The sequence below is a fragment of the Miniopterus schreibersii genome (genome assembly GCF_964146895.1).
Source record: "Miniopterus schreibersii genome assembly, chromosome: 15".
NCBI classification, from domain to species: Eukaryota; Metazoa; Chordata; class Mammalia; order Chiroptera; family Miniopteridae; genus Miniopterus; species Miniopterus schreibersii.
In genome coordinates, this window is record NC_138115.1 from 49,308,686 (window position 1) to 49,325,969 (window position 17,284).

General features: G+C 49.6%; 1 protein-coding gene across 4 annotated transcripts in view; it reads left to right on the top strand.

The window, feature by feature from the left end:
- The window catches only part of KLHL18 (kelch like family member 18), an 82,915-nt gene extending 67,294 nt beyond the window's left edge, over nt 1–15,621 (top strand). For 3 of the 4 annotated variants that reach the window (XM_081159771.1, XM_081159772.1, XM_081159770.1), the window contains exons 4-10: nt 1,482–1,680; nt 3,892–4,052; nt 5,191–5,327; nt 6,773–7,010; nt 10,075–10,179; nt 11,643–11,754; nt 12,474–15,621. In XM_081159771.1, coding sequence (XP_081015897.1) covers nt 1,482–1,680; nt 3,892–4,052; nt 5,191–5,327; nt 6,773–7,010; nt 10,075–10,179; nt 11,643–11,754; nt 12,474–12,860 — 1,339 coding nt within the window. In that variant the 3' untranslated portion in view covers nt 12,861–15,621. The remainder of the gene's footprint in view (nt 1–1,481; nt 1,681–3,891; nt 4,053–5,190; nt 5,328–6,772; nt 7,011–10,074; nt 10,180–11,642; nt 11,755–12,473) is intronic. The other variant, XM_081159769.1, reaches the window with a different exon arrangement.
- Nucleotides 15,622–17,284: the final 1,663 nt, after the last annotated feature.

Here is a 17,284-nt window from a genome sequence, read left to right on the forward strand (position 1 = left end):
TAAGGTAAAAGCCACCTTTTAACCACTAGAGGCTTGGACATGAGGACTAGTGCTGGGCTCCACACATGCAGGGAGAAACCAGAACAGCGAGCACTATGTCTGTGGTGCTCTCCAAGGCCTGGTCTCCACCTAAGTAATCTGACCACCAGGTCTCTGGCCTGAAGACCAGCATTCCTGCCCTCCTGAACCTCATCTCCTCTCAGAGCTGTCCTCTCCCTCTCCCGCTCCAGCAATCCAATTCACTTAGCAGCTCTGTGCACGCTGCCTGCTCTCCACATCCTGCCCGTGTGGTGCTCATGGACGTCACTGAGCACTGCTGTGTGTGCAGCTAGTCCTAATAACCGTGTTAATGATGCCCAACATGCAGGGGGGTCCTCTCCTGGGTGTGGAGTGAGTGGTTTCATTGTGAGATAAGTGGTCCTCTTCCGGGTTTTGCAGATGGAGTGCTCATAGTCCCAGAGCCTGGCATGACCCTGCCCTGGGATGCCTTCTGGGGCAGGCTGGAGGGATGCACGTGGAGGTGTGGGGCATAAACCGTTTTTCCTACTCATTTGTAAGCTTCTTAAGGAGACAGACTGGACTTAGTTTATCTCTATATTCCCAAGAATTTGGAGAATGATTAAGTAGGCATTCTGGAAAGGATTAAGTTGGCTACTCTCACAGGGGATAACAGCTCCACCTAGAGGCTTTAGAGGTCATCACTGTAAACACTGGATCCAGTCTCTGTTACAAAGTAGTGTCACCTAAAAGATGATTAGAAAAGGATTTTTAGACCAGTGCAGTTTACCATGCCCCAATGATACTTCCTTCTTAGTTTCTCAGAGCCTCAGTTTTCCATCTAAAAATGAGAGCAATTACTACTTTGCAGTGTTGTTAAAAAGATTCTGGAGAATGTGTGTACAAGGCCTGGCAAAGTACTTGACTCACTGAGGGTACAAAATAAGTGATAGTGCCTGGAAGTTGTTTCTGGATGTCTAAACAATTAGACCTCTAGAGCCTCTTTCTGTGTGAAAATAGAAAAAAGTATAAGGGTCCCCATGTTAGAGAATCATCTCTCCTCTGGGTTTAAGCTCCCATTCTATACCTTCAGTGCCTTCCTGGTGACCAGAGGTGGGCACTCAACCAAGGATGTTGGCAGCCAAAGGAAAGCAGGCAGGTTTTCCAGTAAGTGTTTGCTTTTCTTCTCTTCTGGGAGCTGCTTCCCAGGGCTTCCCAGAGAGCGCATCCCACCCAGGCACACAGAACACCAGGCCCACAAGGCAGAACCTGTGAGGATAGTCTGTCTTAATTTTATACCTTTACAAGTTGAGTCCGAGAGATGCACCCAGTGTCACACAGGGAGTTTCTCCAAAGCTGAGGACAGAGTTTGTAGGGCATTTTGTTGTTGTTCTGTGGCCGTACCCAGAACCAACCTGAGAATGATGGAAGATAATCTTCTTTCTTCCTCTGAATTTTTTCCCCATTTTTTTCTTATGCAATAGGCTTCACCCCAAAAATTGCCTGGGTGTGCGCCAGTTTGCTGAGACAATGATGTGCGCTGTGCTGTATGATGCAGCCAACAGCTTCATCCACCAGCACTTTGTGGAGGTGTCCATGTCGGAGGAATTCCTGGCCCTGCCCTTAGAAGATGTGCTTGAGCTGGTGTCTCGGGACGAGCTGAATGTCAAATCCGAGGAGCAGGTCTGTAGGGCACAGTGGCGGTCTGCCCATGATGGAGGGGCTGCTGCCTTTCTAAGCTTCACTTTCTTTTTTTTTTTTAACAAAATGAAGATCATGCTGTGTATGCAGCTGTTGATTATTATGGGTTTGTTTTATTATATATGTGCATTTTTCATGAAAACTTCATACATTTTTGTGTCTAAATGATATTCCATTGATTTCACCAACCCTGCTTCCCTTATTCTTGGATGTTCGGGTTATTTCCAGTATTTACTAGTAGAAATAGCGCAGTGGTGAACTGGAAGTAAGTACAGGTAGCTTTCTGAAAGAGTCTTTTTCTAAAGCAGAGCAAAGCCTTGAGGCAGTTGCTGGTGGGAAGCATGAAGTCAAGAGGGGCTTGTTTTGTTAAAATGAGAGAAATGACACTGCAATTTGATTGCTGATGGGAATTTTCCAGAGAAGGGACGTATCTGGGGCACTAGGGGTGTGTATGTGCTAGGAGCACAGGCGTTCAGTGCACACCCAGATGCAGGGGGAGGGGTGGGGTGGGAAGGGAGATGCTCGTAGATTCCTCTCACCTCTTCTGGCTTGTTCCAGCTGAGAGTGAGGATGAAGGCGCATTAGAGACCTGAGAGATGACTAGGTATGAATTCGGCTTCTAGGAGAGGGGGAGAGTGAGTGGAGGATGCTAGGGAAGTGGAGAGGGCTTGAGAGGGCGCAGGGCCTGGCGAGATTAGCAGTCACAAATTTAAAGCAAAGTGGTTGGCTCTGTTGTGCATTTTCTGTCAGCCACATGTGCCAGTGCAGATGCAGAGTAGGGGGTGAGGTGAATTCAAAGAGGTGGGCTTCACCAGAGTGAGATTTTCCCCCAGGCTAGTGTGGTGACGGGATAGGGCATAGCATGGGAATTGAGGGCACCTGCGTAATAACCCGTGGAGCCCATGGGCAAGCAAGAGGTGAGTGAGCTAATAGGCTGGGGGCGGGCGGAAACCTGAGAGGGAGGTGACGGAGGAGGAGCCCTGTCAGAGGCTCATTGGCGTCCGTTACTGAGCCGCAAGAATCGGAGGTGGTGGTCAGGTACTAGCATACTTAAACCTCTGGAAGAGGTAAAGCTATTGGCAAAGCAAGGTGTGAGTGGTCCTAGGGTCCTCTGAGGACAAAGGAAACATCATCTGGGGTGCTCAGGAAAAGCCTAAATGAGAATGTAGGGTGTTAGCCAGAGAGGACCAAGGGCAATCCTTTCTGTTCAACAAAGATGTGGTGCAAGTTGTCTTAAAAGAATGGTAAGTAAATGTTACTTTGAGCAGAGGGTGGTGAGGGCTGGGCAATGAAGGGTGTTGAATGCAGGGATGAAAATGTGGACCTAGCCCTGCAGGCATTGGGAGCAGCACTGCAACAAGGCCTCTGCCCATTTGGTCATTTGGGAAGTCTAACCAGTCTTATGGCAGGACTGGGATATTTGAAATCAACATTCCTGGCCTGTCATGAAGCGGTGCTTCAGCAGGAGGAGCCCCAACCCCAGGAGGCAAGCCGTTGGGATGTTAGTCCCAACTCAGCTCATTTCCTTGGAGCCTACACCCCTGAATATTAGTGAGCAGTAGAAAAGTGGATTGTGAGCTCAGCAGTGCGGGCGCTCGCTCATCCTAAGAGCAAGGAATATGACCCAGTAGCTCATGTTTATTGGAGTGATACTTCTCTAAGGGTTGGAGGGTTTTAGAGAGATATCCTGTGGCTGGAGCCATTAGGGAAGGCTTCTTGAGAACATGAGTCTTGAGCCAGACCTTAAAGTAAGGGAAACGGGTTTAGATGAAGAGAAGGTAAGGGGGCATTCTAGGTGAAGGGGACAGTGTGAATAGGAGAATCAGCCAGCCTGATGGAGGGTGATGGAGGGGATTTAGGAGCAGGGTGCAGGAGCAGCAGGAAGGAAGGTAAACAGGGATTTTGTTGTGATGCAGAAGGGTATAGGGGCCCATTGCCTGGTTTTCATTAGAAAGTCCTAACGAAAGCCAGAACTGTTACAGCAACCTAGGCTTGCCTTTAGAGATTGGACCAAATGGGGTAGCTGGGGAAGTAGAGAGAAAACATGGGATTCAGGAGACAAGTAGGAAAGATTGGATGACCCAGGAATTGCCTCAGTAGAGGGAGTGGAGGGCCTTAGGTTGGGGGGGCTCGGGGATGTGGCCTCTGACTGGGAAGAGTTGCCGCCAGAGCTTCCATTCTCTGTCATGGCAGGTCTTTGAAGCCGCTTTGGCCTGGGTTAGATACGACCGGGAGCAAAGGGGGTCCTACCTGCCTGAGCTGCTGTCCAATATCCGTCTACCCCTCTGCCGGCCCCAGTTCCTGTCAGATCGGGTGCAGCAGGATGACCTGGTGCGTTGCTGCCACAAATGCAGGTGAGCAAGGGTGGGCCTGCACAGGATGCTGCTGAGGGTCTGGGCAGAGAAGAGAACTTGGCCACTTGGGAGAGGGATTTGGATCACAGCAGAAGGGGCTTCCTCCCCTGAGTTCTGAGGATCTTGTAGCATCTGCATCCATGGAGCTATTTGTGAACCTACACATCTATACTGGCTGCTCTGACCTTATCCACACCACCTGCTGACTTAGCAGTGACTTCCTGGGGCTCCTCCCCCTCTTCAGTAAATGCTGGTCAGTGCTCTCTTCTCAGGCGGTTTGGGGCTGCATCTACAGTGATGGGCAGGAGGGGGCATGTGTACCAGCACATGGAACTTTCACCCAGAGTAAGTCACAACATGGCCAACAGAGCTGCCAGACAGCTCAGAAGATGGCAGCTCTCGGGGCGGTTATAAAAGAGCCTCGGAGGAATGTTTACCCTCCTTCACGTTGTTCATCATGCTCACAGCTGGGCCTAGAGGAAGTCGGTGCCTGGCGCAAGTGCGGTGAAGCTGTGTCAGCTAGGGGTGGAGGCGTGCCTGGAGGTAGCTGGGACCCCGTGACACGCAGTCTCAAGGGTGCTGCTGAGTTTGAACTGTATTCTGTAGACAGTGGGGAGCCATCAAAGGCTCTTAGGAAAACAGCTTGGCCTGCAGTGTGAAGGCTGGAATGGAGGGGTGGGGCTGGAGGCAGGGGACTTGAACAGCAGCTGTTGGCTTCTTTTGCCACAGTCCAGGTGAGAGGTGGTTAATTGCAGGGTGGGAGCCATAGGGGTGGGAAGGAAGAGCGGGGCCTGAGTGGTGGCGGGTGCAGGCTGCTGGTGGAACCTCCCTAGGGCCAGCTGTTTTAGCTACCACCCTGTTTTTCTCCTGCCAGGCGTGTGCCTATTAGAAGATATTCATTCTGATTCCATTAGCCAACGTGGGCTCAGCTCATCTTGCTTCCCCAATTTTGAGCATGTCTCAGTAGCTATGTGTGGTTTCTCCTGGATTCAACTGGGTTCTTTGAGACCAGACCTTCCAGAAGGCTTCTCTTCCCAGGTTCCCCTGCAGTTGGAGGTGGGGGGGCCAGGCTTGGAAATACATTGCAGGCCACATTGGGGGGGTGCCTCCTGTCCTAGCATTTTATACCTTATTCCAGGGACCTGGTAGATGAAGCAAAGGACTATCACCTCATGCCAGAGCGCCGGCCTCATCTGCCGGCTTTCCGAACTCGGCCTCGCTGCTGCACATCCATCACTGGGCTCATCTATGCCGTGGGAGGCCTCAACTCAGCAGGTATCTTGCAGCTCCCCCTTTGCAGAGCCCTGTCTTGAACTCTGTACATGAGGAAGCACTGAACAGCCTAGCCTGGCCCTCTCGCTCCTCTCCTCTCTGTCACTCTCTCTTGCCCATCTCAGTTTTATTTAATTGTTCTGGAGTTAGAGCATGTCAGGTATTAATACCATTGAATCAGAATATTGGAGCTAAAGAGGCCTTTAGAGATCCTTGGGGCCTAGCCCCTTACCTTACACATGGGGAAATTGAGGCCCAAAGGACTGGGACTTGGGTCCTGGCTCCTGAGCCAGCACTCTCCCTGATATCACATTGGCTAGGGGATGGGCTCAGCCCTGGACAGGATAGAGTCAGAGACCCAGTTCTCTTTCAGGCTGATGACATTTGGTCATATGGGTCCCTGGGGATACACTGCGAGAATGTCACCATAAGAAGGATGATTCTCCAATACAGTGTCTGCCACTATCAGCAATACTTATTACTCTTTACCTCTTAGCTCCTGTGGTACACAAACACTCTACAGTCCGGGTGCTATTGGCAGCTCTTGTGTCATACAGTCAAGTTTTCAGGAAAGCTCCGTGGAGCCCCCTGCCCTCCTGAGCCCAGGCACCATTGCAGGGCAGTAGAGATTCAGCAAAGAGGGCAATATGGACACTGACTCCTGGCAGTACAGTGGCACAGGGAGTTGTTGTCTCCGGTGTGGAGGCCAGGCCTTATCACAGTGTCAGTCCAGGTTTGTGGGAGGTGGGGAGTTGGTGGGCAGTCCTGGCAGTTTTGTTTTTAATTGAAAGTTAATCAGAGCTGGGTACTGGTCTATGATGTCTAAGTCCTCAACTAGTAACCTGTAGTGTGGCAGTTGCTAAGTGCCTCCAAGCAGAATAAAACGAAGGGGAAGTCTTTTATTTGATCCTCACAAAAACCTGATGAAAAGGTAGGGTTGGAATGACCATTCCTTGTTACTGAGCACTTAGTATTCTAGAACCATGCTAGGTGGTTTACATATTGTATCACCGATCCTCACGACAACTTGCCATAGAGATTATCTTCATTTTACCTGTGAGAGCAAAGGATGGAGACACAAAGCAACTTGCCCAGGGTCAAGGGCTAGCAAGTGAAAGTGGGCATTGGAGCCCACACCCTTCCCTTGGGCATGCCTCCTGCATTGAGGAAAGAGTGTATCCACCTGCCTTCATCTTTGGCTTTTAGCAGGTGGAGTACCTCATTGCAACTTAAATTTCCCTCTCTAGAAAGTAAATGCCTCCCATCTGATTCTGATTTTCCTTCAAGAATTAGGTTTGAGATCATCAAGCCTGAAATTTCTTAGTGGGCCCTTCTGGCTTGAGAAATCCTGAAGGAAGAGCTGATAGAATCAAGTGAAACATTCCATATAATCACTACCCAACAGCTGTGATCTAAACGAGTGGTCTCATTTGTTTAAATTTGAGTAGCAAATTTTTATGCAGGTGATTCCCTGAATGTGGTGGAAGTGTTCGACCCCATCGCCAATCACTGGGAGAAGTGCCATCCCATGACGACAGCCCGCAGCCGCGTTGGTGTGGCTGTAGTGAACGGGCTTCTCTATGCCATCGGGGGATACGACGGCCAGCTGCGGCTGAGCACTGTGGAGGTCTATAACCCAGAGACAGACACATGGACCCGAGTGGGGAGCATGAACAGCAAGAGAAGGTATTCTGGAAGCCATTTGTGCAGTCCGATCGTACACACTATGCATCTGGAGAGCGCCATGCTAGACAAGCAGGGGTACATAGTGAAATAAAGCACGAGTTCTGGCCTGGGAATTTCCTGCAGTCAGGCCAGCCACTGCCAGTTCCTCCAGATGGGAGCAAGCCCCCATCTGCTTAAAGTAAAATACTGCCTGGTCCTTCGAGGAACTCAGGGAGATGAGTCATGGACACATGGAAGTTGTATTGTTATTTAAGTGCCAGATAAGGCCTGAAAATGTGTATTATGGAAGATTCAATGAGGGAGAGAAGCTAGACTGGACCATCTGGAAGATTTTTGGGAAGAGGTGTTATTAAAGCTAAAATTCGAAGGATAAGGAGCGATAAGAGGAAAACCAAGATGTTTTCCTTTATACTTTCTTTCCTCCAGGATCCCTGCTAGGCATGTGCTTTCACTGCCCGGGGAGCATATGAACCATAGCAGTGTTCTTTACTTCAGGACCATGCCCCCAGGCATGAGCACACAGGTGTTGGTGAGGTGCACCAAGTTTACATGTCTTTTAACACACCCCTCCATCACTGCTTGCCTGCTCACATCTCCTGATAAGAAGTAGGATTACAGGACAGCCAAATAGTGCGCCGTTTAGCCTTTTTAGTGCCTAAGTGACAGGTGGCATCTTTTCTTGCGTCAGATGTGTGTGGAGTATTTATGTGCTTGGGCAGTAGGAGCATTAGAGTGGGAGAGTAGAACTGGACAGGTTCTTCACTCTGCCCTTGGTAAGGCCACACCGGCTCAGTGGTTTCAAATGGACCCCGATGTTTCTCTTCTTGGACTGCAGGAGAGGAAAGCAGGCCAGGGCCCCTCCCCATTTCACCAGAACAGCTCTTAGTTTATTGCTTTCACATGCTGCGCCCTGTGACCTGTGCCCAACCTTAGGGGAGAAAAGTTGGATGAATTTTTCTCAAAAGGGGCAGTTTGAAAATCCTGGACCAGTTGCTCTTTAAGGGCCTAAGTATTTCCCTCAGTCTGCTCTCTCTGGCCATGTTTTGGGTTCTCTACTTGTGAGATCATGTGACCACACAAAGGTCAAGTGACTGCATGTGTGTTGAAGAACAAGAGTCAGTGTGGAAGTCCTTTGCCACGTGAAAGTATCACGGCCGTGACACACATTCCATCTTTGTCGGTGTTCATGTTTGTATGTGGCCTTGAGCCAGAGGGATCTGCCTTTGTACCAATAAGACCAGATTCACAAAGGGTCACGGCAGGTTTGTTTGGAAGGAAAAAATATGTATGTAAGATCTGCTCCTCCCGAGGCGGTGAACTAAGCGAATGCTCTCATGGTTCTTTCCCCCATCTCCACCTCGAGCCTTCCCCTCTGCACAGCTTGGATACTTTGCAGCTTTTTGTGGCCTCGAATGACTCATTGCTCCATATCCCAGCCATGGCTGCCGTTTTTGCTTTGACTGCAGTCATTTCTTCCTTGTTTGTCTGCTCTGGGCTACTTCCTGGCTTTAATGTCACTGGGTTTAGAGAGTTGTCTGGGAGGAAAGTCCTCTGGGTGTTCCTTTCCCTTGCTGTGGTTAATGCCCTGTTATTAGTAGCGTGGGTCCAGCTCCATTTCATCCCCTTTAAATTACAGGCTGCCTCTCTCTGAAATCAATAAAAACATATTTTTTTAAAAAATTACAGGCTACCTTAAAATGTTCTTGGTCGCTTCCCTCCTGACATCTCACACAGCTTTGTCCTGCCAACTGGTGACAAGCTCCTTTCTGCCGTCATTCCTTCCCCCTCCTCCAGTGGTCCAGGCTGCTTCCAGGGAGCTTCCTCTCATGGACGAGTCCCTGCCACACCGATCAGCATTTCCCCTCCTCTCCATACTCGTCCTGACCACTTGTCTAATAGCTAACCTCACATAGTTGTCTGGCACCTCTTACTCTTTCCCATATTTTTGTTGAACTTCCATGTTGTTACCCATGTCTGTTCTAAAAGCAGAGTGACAGGTCTAGTGAATTTGTGGTTGTCCCACAGTCCTTGCCTAAGGCAAGTCCTTTTCCTTTTTCAGGCTGTTCAGGGGGTCTGTTACCATGCCCCCAGAGGGACATATGTGGATAAGTGTGATTTGCTATGTACATTTGAAAGGGGGTTGTAAGCCTGGTATATTTAATTTTCCATTTGTTAGACTCGCAGATTTATTTACAGTCTTTTCCAGCCTCAGGTTTGAAAACTGAATTGGGCAGCTTGGCATTCATGTTTCATTTCTCCTGAGGCTTTGTGTGGAGCAGATGATTACATGGTTATGCCAGACCCCCGGGGTCTTTAGTGTTAGGAGAGCCTGGCAGGGTGACCAGCATGGGAGTGGGGCCTGTCTCATTTAAGTCTGAGCTTGCCTTTCTTGGGACAGCTAGGAAGAGGAGCCCAGCCCGTTGGTACAGTGATGATGGTGCTGCCTCCTAGTAGGGTGTGGTGAGGGTGGAAAGTAGTAAGCGTAGAGCACCTGACATGTGTAGTAAGTGTGCAACTAGAGGAGCTGTTACATCACCCACTGCGACAACTTAGGGCCATGCAGGGCTGTGTATGTAATAAAAAGATAGTTGTTGAGCTTCCTAGTGAATTGAGTGGGAGAATCACAGTAACATACCAAACATATGTTGAGGGCCTGTGTTTACAAGGCACCACATGGAACAGTCAGGCTCATGCCAATGAAGGGTGGGCTAGGAGAGTAATTTCTTGCTGAGGGATCAAGGTGGCTTTTTGCGGAGGAGAGCGAGGAATTTGATCAGGGCCTTAAAGGTAAATTAGACCATGAGCACAGCAAGGTGGAGAATAAGCGTATGAAACAAATCAAGGACTGAGAAGAGTGGGGAGGGGAGGAAAACCAGTTGGGATGAGAGACAAGAGGAACCGTAGACAGCTTCCTTCCCCTCGATTTTACACCTTTACTTAACCACATACTGGAATTTAGGTCTGTCCTAGGAAGAGGCAGTTGGTGGTTGTTTATTTCTCAGTGAACATGAAGGTTGCCCAGGAGCCTGAGGCCCAACTGGGATGACAGCTCTGTCTATTTCAGTGCCATGGGGACGGTCGTGCTGGACGGGCAGATCTACGTCTGCGGGGGCTATGATGGCAACTCTTCTCTCAACTCCGTGGAGACCTACTCACCTGAGACAGACAAGTAAGGACTCCGTCTCCCCCGGCGCACCTGGGGCTTGCTAAACAGAGGGTAAAAAGTTAAAACTGCAGTTTTTAAATCAGGCGTCTTGAGGATGGAGCACATCTTACCTTTTTAGCCCCTGTAGTACCTTGCATATTCTAGGCATTTAATAACCTTTGGTTAAATGAATGAGTGATTAAATAAATTTTAAAAATAAGTAGTCAGCGTAGACACTGGAAACAGCTCCATCAGCCCGCTGCAATGGAACGCAGGGGAAAGGATAGGAATGGATGAACTGCACTTTCTGAAGCGGGTAAGCTATGATTTGGGGAAATAAAGTTAAGTGGTCAGATGAGTTGGAAACATTGATGTCTGTACCACCAGAGTCCTTATCTTTCCATAATGCAACATTAACATTTTAAAGACTGAATCCGCAGCTTATATAACCTCATCTTATATAACACCTAGCCCATCTTATGGAATTATTTTGTGGAACACTCTTTGGAAAATAAGGTTAGCCCAAATTTCTCATTTTAGTATTTTAATTTTCTCATGTTATGTAACCAAATATTAGCACATTAGTAGAATGGATTCATCAGAGTGCTTCTAAGCCAATATTCCATTCATTTAGCCAATTTATTATGTATCAGGCAGCAAGTAGGGTGTCTAAGATTGTTAAGTAGCACCCAGTCTATTGGGCCACCGGCACATTACAGTTGTCCTACCCTGGGGACCTGTGTCTGGCGCTCTTCTGCATAGCATGGGAAATGCCTTCATCTTCCCCACGGTTGGGGAGAGGCAGGATTAGACCCATGATGGATAGTGGGTGATGCTCATTTAGGCAGCAAGAAGAGTCTGGAAATAAGACAATGTCCTGTGTGCTTGGGGAACAGATGTAGCTGGTGTGTGGCAGGGCATGAAGTTGGCGAGTAGACCAGGATCAAATGGTAGAGAACCACATTAGGGAACTTGAACTCTGTCTTAGGGGAATCAGTGAGGATCCACTGGAGGGGTGTGCTGCTCAGGGTCCAAATGGGAATGGTTTGAACACCAGGCCACCTGTAAGGGGGCTGTTTCAGTGGTTCAGGTGAGAGGCCAGAGCCAGGGGATGGGACAAGCAATGACTAGTAGGCAAACCAGCGGGGAATTGGCGACCACAAGAATGTTGAGGATGAGGGAAAAGAGGCCATGAAAATGCCAAGTTTACAAGTATGGCAACTAGGTAGCTGGTGGTCCCTTTAACAAGATGGGGGAGGGCCAGATCTGTAAGGGGCCTTGTAGAAGAGCAGCTGTGGGTCTGAAGCTGAGGGAGAGGCTGCAGCTGGAGAAAGCTGCCCACAGGTGGTGGGAGGTGATTGAGGTAGGGAGATGGCGCAGGGCGAGGGGGAGCACAGCATAGTGCTCCCAAACCTTTATAAGCTGCCTTGGGAGGACAGGGACACCGGATCTCATGGTTCCCCTTCTCCTTTGGCTCTTTCCTGAAGGTGGACAGTGGTGACCCCGATGAGCTCAAATCGCAGTGCTGCTGGGGTCACAGTCTTTGAGGGCAGGATATATGTGTCTGGCGGCCACGACGGTCTACAGATCTTCAACAGTGTGAGTCTGGGCTGCTCCTGGGCTAAGGGAACTTTTTTCTTTGAGAGCTACTCAAAAAGGCAATTCTCTGGGAAAAACTTTAGCCTTCCCATTGCTGGGTAAGGCATCAAACCTAATGAGGTTTTGGGCCATCGACCGCGAGCTCTGAAATTCTTGTGAGCATGGAAGCCAGTGTGCATTAGGGAGGCAGAGTGTAGCCACCCTGCCCCAGCCCGTTTAGTTCTGCATCTAATGCTGCATGAGACCTGGTGTGAGTTCTGCCCAAAGTAAGGCCAATTATAGAGTGTGACTGCAGAGAGCTGTATTCTTCTGCATAGTTGGTTTGAAATAAAACCTCATCAGCCCTTTACTGGAGGTTGGGTCCCTAGAGTCCATCAGTGCTGTGGTGGCATGCACCCTGGACCCATTTCAGGGGACCTGCCCTCATCTGGCCGTCAGTACACAGCAGAGCAGCCTTGGGCAAGCCCTTCCTTTGGTTCCTTAAATTCAAGCTGAAGGGGTGAGACTAGACTCTTTCACCTGTCCCTGTAAACCCAAGAGCAGGTGTACCACTGAGGGAACAGCTTCAGAGCCAGAGCACATGCGGGCAGAGCTCTCCATCCCTGGGCTGCCCGCTGGCATCTGACACCCTGACACTGTGGGCCATTGTGCCCGCGTGGCCACCCATGGACAGAGCCTTGGCTCTGACTCCCGTGCCTGTGCCTCTTTCCCTCCTGAAGGTGGAGCACTACAATCACCACACGGCCACCTGGCACCCAGCCGCTGGCATGCTCAACAAGCGCTGCCGGCACGGAGCTGCCTCTCTGGGCAGCAAGATGTTTGTCTGTGGGGGCTACGACGGCTCTGGCTTCCTCAGCATCGCCGAGATGTACAGCTCTGTAGCAGACCAGTGGTGCCTGATCGTCCCCATGCACACACGCCGGAGTCGCGTCTCCCTGGTGGCCAGCTGTGGGCGCCTCTATGCTGTGGGGGGCTATGATGGACAGTCGAACCTCAGCTCAGTGGAGATGTACGACCCAGAGACGGACTGTTGGACTTTTATGGCCCCCATGGCGTGTCATGAGGGAGGGGTCGGTGTGGGCTGCATTCCTCTCCTCACCATCTAAGGCAGAGGATGGGATGTGGTGGGGTAGGGATCAGGTACAAACACAGGCACTTCCTTCCGGGGACAGTCCCTCTTGGGAGAGGTGGTGGACCAGAAGACAGGGTGAAATGTGAGCTCGCCAGAGGTACAGTTTTTCCAGGTGCTCAAGTTCTCCCTCACTGTGCTGCTCTTGTGACCGTCAGGTCTAGGTCATCTAGATGCACAGCATGGGACAGAAGCCCCTCTAGGTCCCGCAGCTGGTGACACGTGACTGCTTTGTTGGTCCACACATACACAGGCTCCATCGAAGCCCAGCTCCCACCTGCCACAGCTCTGGGCTGCCCTGGCAGATGGCCTTCCATCTGACACTCCTCGCCTGCCGTTTTCCAGCCATGTAGTGGCCAGTCTGTGATGGGGCAGCTGCAGTGGCCAACCCTGTTGGAAATGAGTGTGGCTGGGAGAGGATGACACGCTCCAAGTGTTCTGACTGCCTGTGATGATGCGGCCCCAGCAAGGTGCTTGGTTGCACACAAGCTCCTCCTTCCATCCGAGGGCACAGAGGCGTTGGTCCTCATTGCTGGATAAGCAGGGAGAACAGAATTTTGCTATGTCTGATTTTGGGATTTCAGTGCGGTCTTTTACATCTTGTTCAGGAGAAACAGAAGAAAAAAAGATACTTGAAAGAAACTGAGGGAATTTAAAAAAACACTTGAAAGAAACTGGAAAGAAATACTTTTTTAAGTAAACAATTTTTGCAAGAAGAAAACACTTGTAAAAAAAGATACTAAAGAGAAATAATGTGTTTAAAGAGAAAACCACCCAACATGTAAAGGGCGGTGACCGCGTCCACATTCGGATCCTAGGGTCCTGAGGCCTCGCGTAGCACTTGGGGTTCCCTCTGAGCCCTAGCATGTCTGGAATCAGCGCACTCCACTGGTCCTGTAGCAAGGTGCTCATTGGGTTTGTCTTCACACCCATCATCAGAGGACTTTTTTAATCATAGGCTTAGTGAGTCGGCTGAATTACTAACGCTCTTCTAGGTGGGAGCTCCCAGCTGGTCGCTGGAGGCTCCAGGTACCCCTGTGGTTACCTCCCACTGCCACCATGGCTCCCATTCTGACCCCCCACCCCTATGTCCCTTCCTTTCTTATTCTACCAGCAGGAAACAGTAGATCTGGCCGGACTCTCGCCCATTTATCATTCTTAGATACCTGTGCTCATTGTGATGCTCTTGGGGCTGGCTTGGTCCCTTGTCTATCCTGCCAGTCCAATGTCCTCCATCCACTCGCCAGTTCCAGGGGCCTGGACTCCCTCCAGCCCTTGGCAGGCTGATCAGCAAGGTGGGCCTTCACATTCAAGCAAAGCTGGCTTTATGGTATAAAGAGCTAATGGCTGAAGGAATCTCTTGCTGCTGCAAAGAACAGATTTTATATTTCTTCCTCTGATCTTAGCAAATGACCTCTTGAAGACACTCCATGCTCCTTCATTCTCCTCCCTGGATGGGACCTTCACATAGCACAGCAGGATCCGAACAGGAGGACACCTGTGCTACCAGTGCACTGGTCAGTGGGGCTGTCCTTCAACTGCTGCTGCCAAAATCTGGTGTTCGACAGTGCTTCCAGGAAGACTGACGGGACAGTTATTTTAATGCAAGACTGGGTCTTAGGGTCTGCGTCTCCACCTGGGTGGTCTCCTGTCTGTTGCTGCCTCTGGTGGCCTGGAAGCCTGTTCAGAAAGGCACAATGTGGAGCTTGAGACGTCTTCCTCCCTAGGACCATGAGGTTTACCAGGGTGTGCAATCGCCATGTATCCAGAGGGAAGTACCTTTGTTACCTGCCACTTAGGCGCTGGGCCTCTGTTCCAAGCACTTGAAAATGATGTTTTTGTAAATGACTCAGCAGTCTGATGGAGTTTAGCCTGAGCTTATGGAGGAGCTCTGACATTCCTCACTCCCTCGGTTTGCCTACAGAGGCCGACTTGGAGGAGGCTGGGTCTGTACTTCCTGGTAGAGGAGTGTATCAGTGCTCATCTTATTTTATTAAGACACTTTCTGTGAATCTGAAACAGCACTGCCGATCCTGGATTGGGAAGGTGTTAAGGAGCAGTAAGTGGGCTAGAGAGAGGTCCTCGCCAGGTCCTCAGGATGCTGGCCCAGATTCTGCCATTGGGGATGGTAGGTCGTTTCCTGTGATCTGCTGCTCTGGTCATGGCCTTCCCAAGTCCACTCTCGCCTCCTGGTGTGAAAGTTACACTGCTGAACCTGAGAGCATTTCCAAGTAAGGAACCCAGTGCCTGGATCTGGGTTCTGAGCACAAGTGCATAAACACCAATGGTTTACCCTCAGTCAGTCCCTCGGGCTGGTGGTGAATGTTTGCAAATAGCTGGTCTGGCCCCTTGGTGTTGGCGCCTTTCCAATAGCACTGTGAAAAGAAGAGACATCAGTCACCCAAGGATATTGTGAAAGGGTTTGACAAGGAGGTAGGACAGGTACTATGCTCAGTGGGCCCTGGGGTCTAACCCAGCTCTGAGCAGAGGACTGTGACCTTCTCTGTCTTTGGGCATTTCCCCTTAAACAACACGTGGGTTTTATCTGAGATCAAAGCCAAGATGGGAGCTAAAGACCAGCCTTTTGACTTGGCCACAAAGATGTGAGTAGGTAGAAATTCTGCGCCTCCCTACCCCCCCAATTTATTTCCCAGAAAAATCTTATTTCCTTTTATTTATAGAACGCATGTCTTTTGTGTTAAAAAACCAAAGAGAAATAAAGAGTACACTTCTAATAATCTCCTTGCCCTTTCCTGATTTATTTTTAAAATACATATTAGAAGTAAATCATATTTTTATAATAGTTCAGTGAACAAAGTAAAAATATGCCTGTGAAAATAAGGAAAAAGCTAGATATAGCAAACATAGTCTTTGGAGAGAGACATGTGTATTTTATAAGAATGGGTTCTGGTGAAAATATGGAAAAGACTTCAATAGCATATTGCATATTTGCTCCTGTCCAGACCACTTGGCTTTCCCCTTTTCTCACTCACTGCCGTCAAACTCTGGCGTCCCCCAGTGGAATGTGACTGCCTGGAACCAAAACCTCTGGCTTCTTTTTTACACTCTAGGCCAGAGGTGCTTAACTTTGGTGCATATAAGTCACTGGAAAATTCTTTTATTTATTTTTATTGAATTTATTGGGGTGACTTTGGTTAATAAAGTTGGATGGGTTTCTGGGGTACAATTCCATGGTACATCATCTGCACATTGTATTGTGTTCACCACCCCAAGTCAAGTCTCCTTCCATCACCATTTATCTCCCCTTTGCCCTCTCCTACTTCACTGGAAAATACTTAAACCACAGATTCACACGCAGATCCCTCCCCAGAGACTGATTCCCTAGGGCTGATGGGGGCAAATTTCCACGTGAGAACTAGACTCCTGCTTCATTTTCACTTCTCCAAGTACAGCCACATTCCAGATCTGCCTTCCTGAAGTTACACTTTGGTTGCTGAGTTGCGGGTATTAAGAAAGTCTTCATTCACACTTTTCCAAAAGTCAGCTTATGGTCAGGTTCCTCCATTGGGTGATGATTATACTCTGCTGGCAACTTTATGTGTTCAGTTTTTGGAAGGGTATGCCAGTCTCACATACACCCACCAGCACGTGTTTCACACATAAACACTCTGTGTGTGGATTCTCACCTGTTCGTGTCAGGAGTCCCCACAGAGTAGGGAGCGTGGCTCACGTTGGCATAAACAAACGGCATCAGAAGGGCCGAGTAACAGACCTGGTTCAACTAACTGGTAGTAAGTATGTCAAGAACTGAGATCAAGATCTCCACAGTCACAGTCAAGTTGGCCTGAGGGGAGCAGTGTCTTCGACCTTAGAAGTAGCTGATCGTCCAGCCTCCGCGCCCAGCGTGTGGAGGTCCGGTGCCCAGTACGGTGATGACCTTGGGCAGCGAGGGAAGGAGAAGCAGCCACGTGTAGACTATAAAAACAGGCATCTTTGGGCTCTGTGTCATGGGAGAAAGACCAAATGCCTACAAAGTACCAGCAGCCCTCCATGTAACCTGCACCCCTTGCTAAAACCGAGGAGCCCATGGGTGAAGGGTGGGCTGCTGAGCCTCGCTGCGCGCGCCTGCTGGCCTGCATTCCCTTTTTTGTTGTTCTTTGGACTCCTCCCCTCACACTAGCAGCAGAGCCCACTCCTCTTTACCCCAAAGGTGTTTTTACTGCTGCTGACGATAATAGTACACAACGAAAAAATGATAAGGGAATTGTACGGCTCTCATAGACATTTTCCTGGACTTAACTGCTCCCAATTTCATCTCATGAGAGGTGTTTTTCTCTTTAACGCAGTTCAGTTCCCTATGTATCTTTCCTAGGTTTACACGTCAACATAAAAACCCAGGCTCCACAGCATGGCATCAAGGCCACCGTGACCTGGCCTTTC